Genomic DNA, 12,091 nt, shown 5'->3' on the forward strand with positions numbered 1-12,091 from the left:
TAAATAAAATATCAATTGGAATATACTTCAAATATATTTTTCTCATATTATATATATATATATATATATATATATATATATATATATATATATATATAAGATAAACCTGCGCTGTGTTGTGCAATTGTTTTATTGCACAACACAGATGAGAGCAGTTTTGTTTTAAACAAAACATCAAAAGGTTAAACAATAAAGACAATTTTTCACAGCCTTCTTTGCTCTTATTTACCAAGGGTGCCAATATTAGTGGAGGGCCCTGTAATCCTTAGTTTGAAGGGAATTATATTGCCTTGTCTGACAAAAAATGTGCATCTCAAAAATAAAAATTTTCAGTAACAGAAAAAATAAAATGACATTTATGAGGTCATGAATGTGCCTAACAAGACTACTGACTACTGATGAACAAATGCAACAATGTTTATGAGAGTGAAATGGCAACAGTAGGAGTGGTCAGCAGTGTATTGAGTGGTGGGAATTTTGCTGAAACCTGGCAACACTTGCTACAAACTTCTGCGAGCTGTTCTTTAAAGTTCAACATTAAAGTAAAAACCCTACACAACTTTTATTTTTTGTTTTGTCCTGCAGGATTCATATACACAAACCTCGTCTGATGCTTTTATGCCAACTTTTTTTTTTTGTTTGTGTGGCTGCATCCCAGTCCCTGAAGCTGGCAATCTTTATTTTTTAAAAAAGAACAAATACTCTGTTTATTTTTCACAACTATATTAATATTTTTTAAAGATGCATTATCTGTTCAATCCAAATAATATATTTATATTTGTTTGCATCGCGCCATATATTGCTCCCCCTTCCTGCTCCACGGAGTACATCGCTCCTCCCTCATGTTTCACAGAGAGCAGTGCTTCTCTCTCTCAGCTTGCGGAGAACCTTGCTCCTTCCTCTGGCCTCGAGGAGAACTTTGCTCCCCCCTCGGACCTCGGGGAGAGCATCGCTCCTCCCTCTAGCTTCATGGGGAAGAACGCTTCCTCCTCAGGCTCCGCCTTGAGCTTTGTTCTTCTCGCTGGCTGTGCAGTAGCCATCACTCCGCATTCAAGCCAGGCCAGGGATATCATGTCATCTCTCTGCTGTGCAGAACAGACCGCCCCACACCAGCTCTGGCACAACACTGTTTGAAGCACACAATTGTATAGCACACAATTGTATAGCACACTGGCTGCACTCCAGACCTCCTCACCCAACATCACTGCCTGACCTCACTAATGATCTTGTGGCTGAATGAGCACAAATCCCCACAGCCATGCTCCAATCTAGTGGAAAGCTTTTTCACTGAAGTATGGACATTATTCTAACAGCAAAGGGAGGACTAAATCTAGAATGTGATGTTCAGCAAACACATGAGTGTTATGTGAGATGTCCACAAACCTTCGGCCATATATTGTATGTGTGACCAGCTGGCATTTAACTAATTTAATCCAATTTTGCTTCAATAACAGCCCCTGGTATGGTCTAACAGCTAGCAGAACAATAATGAGATATGCGTAGATCTCTGCCTCACTCACCTGGAGCATGCAGCTAACGTAATTAAGGGGAGTTACTGCATCACTCCCATTACAGTCATGCTGCACGGTGGGTGACAAGGAAATCAATTTGTGGATCCGACCTCTAAATTCGATTTAGTTATCTATTTTCTCCATGACTGCTGCTGAGGACGTGATCTCCTTTGCAAATGAAAGACAGTGGCATTATCATATAAACGAGAGATGGTTGTATTAGAAAGGTACCAGTTAACAACAAGCCAAGTGATGTGATTCTAATTAATCTCCAGTCCAGAATGATTTGTGTCAGGAACTGCAATGCATGCTACCTGACCATCCTGTGATAAATTATAAATGGGTTGTAGAGACAGTCTCTTCCTTTTTAATTACTTCCATTTACTCAGTGATGCTCTTGAATGAATTAGGTTCTCAAAATTGCTCAGACATTAAAACATCACATGCGACTATAGAGGATGAGCATCTGCTTAATATAAGAGACCACATGCTGAATGTTAATTGATCACATGCATTCCCTCTGAGGAGGAATTTGGAACTAGTGTAGATATACTGTTATCCACATATTATGTGTTCATTTTTCATTGGTAATTTCACAGTGCATGTTTAATGTTAAAGGCTTCCTAATCCTGCTCCTTTAGACTTGATTTAGCATGAAATTTTCTGATATAGCTTTTGAAAGAATAATTAATGGCCAATCTCAGATGTAGATGAAGGAAAACCCAAAGGTAAAATCTTTATCATTTCTAGTAAAAATGTGGCCTGAAGGTTTAGCTTAACTTTAATAACAATAATGAACCTCATGACATGTTAATCTGCACTAATTCTTATGTGTGGCCATAACACTTTTCCAAAAAATTAAAAAGTAATCAAATCACTACATTTTCATCAATGATGTCAATAAAAGACTGTCATAGAGAGACTGGAACACAGTAACTACATCCTCATTTATTCCAAACTTATCTATTCCCACCCCTCATTATCACATCATTTTACTGATATGAAAAAGTGAGTCACCTGTGAGTGCAGCTGAAAAATGCAGTGACTCATGTAAAGAAGAGAAACAAAAAGCACTAAAGTACATTTTAAACTATAAATGGAATTGTTGTTTATAAAAGAAATCTTTTTAGTAGAAAAGTTAAACAATAACTCATGTTTCCCGAACAATCTGGTGCTATAAATCAGTTTATTTCTGGAGCTTCACTCCACTGTGTTCCTATTGTGTAGCTGACTGTGAAGCCTGCAGCTGTACTGCAAAATGGGGAAAAAACCCTGTGGGTTTGAATAGCTTTGACAGGTATGGTTAAGCCTCCGTGTCCCTGACTGTCCCATGCTCTTTGTTACTCCAAAGGTAACAAAGAAGAGATGGCTCATTGACTTGTCTGTGGGGTATGGAGACAAAATCCAGCATGGTTACAGAACAGCAGGATCGCTTACTGAGCTGACAGGTCAGAGAAGATTTAACTTACAACCCCTTCTGTGATGGGAGAGAGAGAAAGAGATGGAGAGTGCTGCTATGAAACATCTTCTCACAAACACTGAGTGCAGTTTAACAGAACTCACAGTTTACACAAACACACACAATGACTAATAAATGGATGAAGAGCAGAAGCATTTTAGAGTAGAGGTGATTACTGGTCCTAAGGTTAAGTACTGAACTGGAACAAAGCCATAACCATACAGCTGTGAGGTTGTTAGGCTTCCATTTGGGGAAAGCTTAAAAACTGCTATCATGCTGAAAATGGATAATCACACTGTTTCTGGACAAACTAACAACACAGATAGCTACATCAGTGCATCTCAATAATTCCAAACATGCATGTACACTGTGAGAGCATTATGAAGGGTAAATTCCTTCACAAATAACATTTGTTTTTTTTAAATAACAGCCAGCAAATGCCCTTACATTACCCTGACGCTGGCTCTTCTTTCCTCACCTCTGCTGCCCACACACACACTACTCTAAAGTTGCAAACTCCTGTTTTAGAACAAAGACAACAATTCTGATTATAATCAACACTGATTGCTTTCAGTTTTTCCATTTCAGTTTTTAAAGTATACGTTTCCTCACCATTATCACGCCGCTTTTATTACAAACATACTATGTGATAACAGACTTGTGATGAGGCACCACTTGACCAAAAAGCCATCAGAGCAAAATCAGCAACATGGCCAACAAACTCAACCATGCAGTTACTCGAGTGTGAACAAACACAGGAGAAACAGTCGACTGACACTATATGGCCAAAATACGTGGACCTTCCCCAAAGTGTTGCCACAAAGTTGTCTAGACTGTCTCTGTATGCTATAGCATTAAGATTTGCCTCACGGGAAATAAGAGAACCTAGCCCAAATCTGTTCCATCATGACAGTGACCCAGTGCACAAAGCAAGGTCCAGAAATAAAATGGTTTGCAAAGGTACAGTGTGGAATAATCTGAGCACAGAGCCCTGACCTCAACCCCACTGAACACCTTTGGGATTTATTGGAACACCGACTGCACCCCAGACCTCCTCGCACGACAGCAATGCCTGAGCACACTAATGCTCTTGTGAATAATGAGCACCAATCCCCACAGACATGTTCCAAAATCTAGTGGAAAGCCTTCCCAGAAGAGTGGAGGTTATTATATTAATAAGAGGGAGACCAATTTTGGGACAGGATGTTCAACATACACATGAACTGTATGTATGATGGTCAGGTGTCCAAAGGCCATATAGTGTATATGCATGTTAAATCTGGAGTTGTAAATTGGAATTGTAAATACTTCATTATCATTGTAAAGTGTTTTCCTTATAATTTTTTCACTCTCTTTTCATATTGTTAATTCTTGATTCTTCGTCATGCCTGAAAGTGCAGTACTCAATACACCAACTACCTACACTCCAACACAGAGACAGACATTAACATTCACTGGCCGATAAGTGTTGCTGCCAGCATTTGGATCCAAATAAGAACCAGAGGCTTCCGGAGGGCATGATGAATTATTTATGACACCATTAATGAGAGCTAAAGTTTATGTCTGCTCTTGGCAGTCCCATTCCTCCTTGGAAAATGCTGCAATATTTCAGGAAGCACCCAGGGGTTACCAAAGGGTGCAGTCTTCAGAGATGACTGCATAACAAGTTTATGAGATGCATTATGTGAACCTAGCATTCACATAATGCATCTCATAACCTTGTTATGCAGTAATTTCTGATAAAATGGGTACAATTGCGCATGGTTGTCTCTGCTTGAAATTCAATGAACAACAGCCACGCTAATCCTTCTCCATTTGTTTCCTGTTCCATCCTCGGAATGCCCATCCCCAAGTAAGCAGTGAATGTGCCAGCTCCAGCTCAGAACCAGCCTCTACGAAGATTCCAGATGATGCCAGTGCCTGCAAAGACTTTGGATGATGCCAACACTCTACGTGTGTTGTTCCTGGGATAGCAGTGGGCCTGAACCATTCTGGACCATCCTGGTGCCTTGCTTCTGGAGTTCTTGCTTGGAGGCCAGTCACTGTTGCTGAGGATGGCCCCATATGGACAGCCTAGGGACACTTGGAAGCCGTGGAGATGGAAATGGACTGCAACTGATGCAGGCAGTTTTGGTGTGGTGTCTTTTTGCACCCGGGTCTCCATTACTGGACAGTGCATGATTTCAGCAGAATAGATTTCATGTTGAGACTGCGGTGAATCTCCTGGTTACACAGCTGTCCTTTTGTTTTATCATGTAGCACACAGTTATAGAAGGGATTTATTTATAATTACACAATCCACTGTTACCCAAATGAGGATGGGTTCCCTTTTGAGTCTGGTTCCTCTCAAGGTTTCTTCCTCATATCATCTCAGGGAATTTTTCCTTCCCACTGTCACCATCGCCTCTGGCTTGCTCATTAGGGACACATTTATCAACTGAAAATTTAGATTGAAATATATATATATATTATATATATGCATATACATACATACATACATACATACATATCTGTGAAGCTGATTTGTGACAGTGTCAATTGTAACAAGCGCTATAGAAATAATACTGAATTGAATTGAAATTGAATAAATAATAAACAGTGAGCCCAATCAATTAGCATTTGTGATGGTTACAGAACTAATGGGAAATGAAAATGATTAAAACGGTGCTCATGCCTGTGGAAAGAGTAGAAAATCTGGGATGTTCTCACACTGTGACCTTGGAGAGGGAAGTACAATAAGCTAGATCTTACAAGATAGACCTCCATTATGCCCTTTGATGGCTCTCAAGCAACATTTGTGTGTTTCCCGTTTCTTTCATAAGAATAAAGAACTTATCTTTCGCATATATACTATACAGAAATTGGTTGTATATTCAATACATATGCTCTGCAAGGGCTATTACTGAGGAGTGCTCAGTGCTCCAAATCATAGGGATTACACATTGGACAAAGCTATCACACTGCACAAATGAATGCTTTTCTTGCTCAGGCACGCCTGTTCTGTTGGGTAAATAATGAGAGTGATTGAATTGATTTAGGTGAGTTGAAGCAGACTAAACAGTCAAGTGCCTTTTATTGCCTGAAATGGACTTTGAGAGCAATAATCTTGACTGCCATGTACATGGCATGAAAAATAAAATCTGTAATCACATGTTAGACACTGTACCTATTGTTGAAAAAATCAGGGTTGTGGATCTTGGCTTCCATGTCATAGATGAAGTGTTCCTGGTTGATGGTGACCATGTTGTCCAGGCTGTCATTTTTGCTGATGGTGACCACAGGATAGCCCATTTGAAGAGTCCACCCATCCATCACTTCTTTTATGTTGATGTCTTTCCCTTCACTCTGCATGGCCTGCACAAAGAACACCACACCACAGCTCACAGTCATCAGACGTCTCAAAATGAAAAGTATTAAGTGACTCTTGCAGTGTATACATCTTGTGCATGTCGTTTTTTTGTTATTTTGTATACAGATTTATCAGTATTGAACGTGCGCTTGCACCTTGGCATGATGTCTTGTGCATCATGTACAGCTTCAGGGTTGCAAATTAGAAAGGCTACTGTTTTTTTTTTTGTTGTTGACTGGGAATCATGTGACTTGGAAGTTCACTGAAACATGGATGCTCTGCCCTGAACTATCTTCAGTTGAATGGTACATAGTTACATCAAAAGTACATAGAGAATTACAGATTTTATGCAACAGAAGGTGTGTGGAGGCATCCCACTGATTTACTATTTACAATTCTGAACTAAAACCTTCTGTTGTCCCTGCCAGAGAGATATTTGCTTGGAGTTAAACTTAGGAGTGTGGCTGTTTTGCTAAATTTGAACTGGCTTTGGAAATGCACTGAGACATTCTAGCTAAGTGAAACAGGTCTTCTCTCACAGTAATTCAAATAATAAAATATAATTCAAATAAAAAAGAAAATAATCATTATTATTACTATAACTATACATTATAACAATTGCAACAGAAATCTAAAAAAAAACCTAGAGTTTCTGGCATTCTCATTCTGTCTTTACCTATGTGATTTGACTGAGATTGTGGGTGCAAGATACCAAAAACAAACATTCAACAAACATTTCTCTCTCCAGTACATGCATTTGCCTCACTTGTCTATACTTTTATGTGCTTGCTATCAGAGATTGTAATTATAACCTGCACAATTCATTACTCCACCGGCTGAACAGCAAATATATAAAATGATCCAAGTATTTTACTATGCATTTTAGAAGCTCAAACTGCTGGTCTGCATAGCCACTTTCTGATAAACTTAAATAAGTAACCCATCCATTCTGACTCTAGTAATTTAAAGAATGCTTGTTACTTCCATTCTGGAGACCAAGTCTAGTAAAGTTTCCTCTAACTGGCTGACCAAGGTGCCCAACACATACTTCCACATAGGCGCCTAATCACTTTGGGTCCCAAGAATGGTTTACTGTAATTAAATTGTTTTGGATGATATTCTTATTATGGCTAGCATTATTAATACCTGGGCATGAATGCTATATCACTCTATGTCATGGAGGAGAGACTGCACATGCTGTTAGTGATCAAACAGCTGCCACCTCTAAAAGCATGATATTAGTGAAGATTCAGGGTGGCACCTACATCATAAAAACATGGGAACATTGAACATAAAAGAGTCTTACATTATATTCTATCTTATTTCATCATTTTATCTTAAAGACTACTTTCCAACCTTCCAGAGCTGATTTAGCTTAGTTGTATATTGGATTACTGTGGATGAGCTAAACTGTCATTTGTCTCATCTGATTCTGTGAGAAAATGAGGGATCATTGCTCTTCCAGACAAGAACATATTTAAATTGTAAATTTAACAAAGAACATATCTGTTAGATCTTTTAAACATGTACTTAGAGAAAGTGAAATACTTTCAAAAGCCCATCAATAACGCTGATTGCTGATTTTTTTTTTTTCTGTCCAGCACCTTTCTATGAATTGTGCAAGTGGATGTAACATTTTATGTATAAAATGGGAAAGAATCACTAGTGGGCCATTTGTCTGAATGAAAACAGCAATGCTGGAACATTGTGATTGTTCTGGTAAAGTGAAGGTAGGACAGTAAAAATGATGTTTTTCACTGAAGAAGGAAAAAAATTGACTGCAGATCCATTCGAGATTAATGTGGATCATCTATACTTCAGTCTTAGGGTATTAGTACATGAACTATGTGGGGAAAAGTCGTCTCAAAGCAGGCTTTCACATCTGTCAATGAGTCATGTTTTGTGTAATGTGGCACAAGGCAGCTATAGAGTCTCTCAGGCAGACAGATGTCGAGTAAAGCAAGTCTATTTAAAGATTAATTTTCAAAGTGATGTTTCAGTGCCTCAATGCCAAGTAGAAATAATTAAAGGAAGTATAGTCACACTTCTTGTGCTTGAAAAAGGCTTCATGGCATTTAACACTGGAAGATTATTGTAGCAAATTGGATTCATGCAGCACATATCATTTAAATGATGGTCTGTATTTAGATGATGCTCTGGAAAAAAAAAATCAATGATGTTACATGAATCAGGGACAAAACATTTTAACTTTAACTAAATATGTGTGACAAGAAAACATTACTGCAGGTAAATAAATAAAAATATTATCAAATAAGTGGAAAAGTGCCCATGAAAACTAAATTGCAACCAATCAAATACTGTCTAGAATGTATATGGTCTATCTAGGTGCACTTTACCCTCAAATGTGAGTCATTCATGTAATTTTGGTTGTGCAGCTTTCTGCATGTTATTCCCCTTTCAAATAATCCCTTTTGTGTTGGAAAGATGTTTGAAGCTCATGTGCCTATGCACTCATTCAATATGCAACATCTTGAGCTCACTCCCAAAACATCGCAGGCTACCCTGGCCAGCATGGTCTATGAAGTGCAGTTAATACAAATAAAGGAAGTGAAGTACAGCTAGCATACAAAAAGAAAGCAAACATATGGAGTTTTCAAAGCATGTTAGTGTGTGTAGCCAGGGAGAGGGAAAACCTTGCACATTGCATAGCTATTATTACCATAAAGATTAAGTCATCAGGAACTTAGACTAAGGTCCCACAATTCCCATTACATACAGTATGTTTTAACAGTTATTAACCCTTAAATGCATGCATGTTTCGACAATCATTATTACATATTCGGGTTGTTAGTGACCTGGAGTTTATATCTAACGCAAATGGATCTCAAAACCGCCCCAATACTATAAAACTCTCCTAATATTTTATTAATAATTACAAAATAATAAAATACAGCATATTTCATAATGTTTACTGGCATAAAGTTGGCTTGACATTGGACGTTCGATATTCGCAGATATGAGCAAATTAAAGGACCATCTCTAAAGTTACATATGGTATTGGTTTACACGTTCCTAACTTCAATAGCATTTGAAGTGAATGACTTACCGTCACACAACCAACTGTAAAGTGTTAGACTAGGTGTTAGGTATGACGCACACCTTTTACATTTTTAACATTTAATAAAATAAGCTATGAAATCGAGTATAGACTTTCTACAATAAATTAATTATAAACAGATATTATTCAACAATTTTATATATTTTTTCTTGTTATATTGTTGATAATAAATAGATTGAGGAATACGAAGAAGGTGGAGGTCTAATGTAAAAAATTAACAAGGGGAAGGGTACTGAATGACGTCCCGGGTCACTAATGACCCGAGGTATGCATATAAGGGTTAAACTAAGAAGATAGGGTGAGATAATACCTATACCTTGAATGATCCTCGTTAAAGCCCTCGTCAATGATAGATGCCACGCTGACTTCATTTGTTGATTAACGATCCTTGGTGTTTTCTTAGACAGAAATTGTCTGTCTGCCATGATATAACATTACATTTTCTGATTTGAAAGGGATTTTAAAAAATTACTGGGGTAAATATTGTGTGTGAAGACAGCACATTCTGGATGCTGACCTCAATTCTGCTTATCTGCAGGAATACTTCGTAACTCAGCAGGAGACTGAATTTTAAAAAAAATCATTTCTTTTTATTTCTCTCTCTTCTCTCGCTCATTTTCAGCCCCACGCATCCCATTTTCCCTGTATTATGGCCTTACAGTTCCTGAGACTATATCAGACAGGTATTGTTACTATATGATTGGAATCTTACCTCTGAAAACTTGTTCCACAAGTCATCCCTTGCTGCATTTCCGTACATGTGCGTCATTAAATAGTCCTGAAAACAGGAACAAAGGAAGACTGGTGAGATTGTTCTATCTGATGATTCAGCAGCAGCCAGATAAACAAACATATGAGACTTGAATGGAAAATACCAAGTCAATTACACCCAATTTAAATTCAGTGCAGTGCTTGTAAATCTAGTCTGTGGCCAGACTAGTCTGAATGTGATTGTGACTGACACTTCCAGACAGACAATGCGAGTACCAGTACATCTGTGTGTGGTAAAGGATGGGAGATGCTGCAGATGGACTAAATAATTCTAGATAGATGAATTTTTTCACAATGTTTGAATGAAAAACAAACAACTCATTACTTCCAGAAAGGAAAAAGAGAAGGGTTTCCCCTTCTAAGGGGGGGGGAAAACAAACATTTGATCTTCAACTTAAAGCATTCCTTTCTGTAAAATAATGAGCTTTCATTAGCCATCTGTGCAGAATCCAGATCAGCCAAACATGATTGAAAGTCTCCATTACAATGCAAGACAGATCTCAACCTTATTATTTCCTTAATCACTATGTAGATTCAAAACCTCCAGGAGGCCTTCTTTTAACAATAACACAGTTCACCTGTTCAGCACACAGCAAGAATTACATAGAGAAAGAGAAAAGGGAAATTTGCCCCTTTGGCTCCTGTTTTGTTTTATGTTCATGCAGGATGTTTAAATATACAAAAACAAAGGATGGGGTTGGACAGAATTTGTCAGGAGTGAGAATTTGTAGCCTCTACTAGTAGATTTAATTCTCCTTTTTTTTTAACCTCACACTATGTTTCCATACACACAGACATTTCTCAATAAGCAACAAATAAAAACATAATAAAATTAATACATTATCTTTCTAGCATAAACAAACCACATTTACCAGTATATTTACCAGATATGTGTGTGTGCTATCTGGGTTACTGCTTTTCATTGTATTTGAAACTAAAACTAAGATCTCATTGTTACATGCATTCTGCACCTGACATAACCGTATGAACTAAGTTTTTTCCATTCTTCTCTTTTGTTACATTTCCAACATGTTCTCTTCATTTTTTATAAAAACTGTAGCCTCCTGGCCGACGATTCAGAGCACTGAGCACCAAAACTGTCAGGTTCAGTAACAGTTTCTTCACCCAGGCTATCCATCTCATGAACAGTTAAACTGCTCTATTGAGCAATAATTATGTGCAATACACAGTTTAATCTTATATATATATATATATATATATATATATATATATATATATATATATATATATATATATACACTTTTCTCTTTTTTTGTCTTATTGCTGTTTTGTACTGTAGTGCAGTGGAAGCTCCTGTCATCAAGACAAATTCCTTGTATGTGTAAGCATACTTGGCAATAAAGCTGATTCTTATTCTGATTCTGAAAAAAAAGAATATCTAAAGTGATGAGTTCAGGATGAGATAAAAACTGGTGGCTGCTATGGATACTGAAGCCGCACCCTCAGAGCTTTTAGAGCCACTCATTCTTAATTTAGGTCTCTTGGTGTCCTGTTAAAGTGCATCTTTCTGTTTCTTTGTGAGCAACATCCAATCAGTAAAAAGTGGAGCACAGGGCAAAAAGATGTAATAAGAGGGTGATAGGTCAACAACAGCCTGACTACTCAGCCCCCCCATCATCTTTAAACATTTTGTTTTCATTATCAAACTTATTATTTTTTTTATTTTTTTTTTAACAATAAATTGAAACAGATCAGAAAGGGTAAATAAAAAAAATATTTCCTAATTTGTAGCTCATCTCTCTGATGAGCTTAACAGAGCTGAATAATTTACATACTGTACATGCAGGTCATGATTAGAAAATGCTGCTTAGATTCAGTGAACTATAATTTTTTTTCATATGCTAATCAACTCTGCTACAAGAGGATATTTTTTTCATACATTTATTTGAGATTCAAGTAAG

General features: G+C 37.5%; 1 protein-coding gene across 1 annotated transcript in view; it reads right to left on the minus strand.

Moving 5' to 3' along the window:
- Positions 1-12,091, minus strand: part of LOC108279435 (thyrotropin-releasing hormone-degrading ectoenzyme) — a 191,164-nt gene that overhangs the window by 32,440 nt on the left and 146,633 nt on the right. The window contains exons 9-10 of the mRNA XM_017493685.3: positions 10,111-10,176; positions 6,137-6,324 (exon numbers count right to left, since the gene is read on the minus strand). Coding sequence (XP_017349174.1) covers positions 6,137-6,324; positions 10,111-10,176 — 254 coding nt within the window. The remainder of the gene's footprint in view (positions 1-6,136; positions 6,325-10,110; positions 10,177-12,091) is intronic.

Source organism: Ictalurus punctatus, chromosome 19, assembly GCF_001660625.3.
Source record: "Ictalurus punctatus breed USDA103 chromosome 19, Coco_2.0, whole genome shotgun sequence".
NCBI classification, from domain to species: Eukaryota; Metazoa; Chordata; class Actinopteri; order Siluriformes; family Ictaluridae; genus Ictalurus; species Ictalurus punctatus.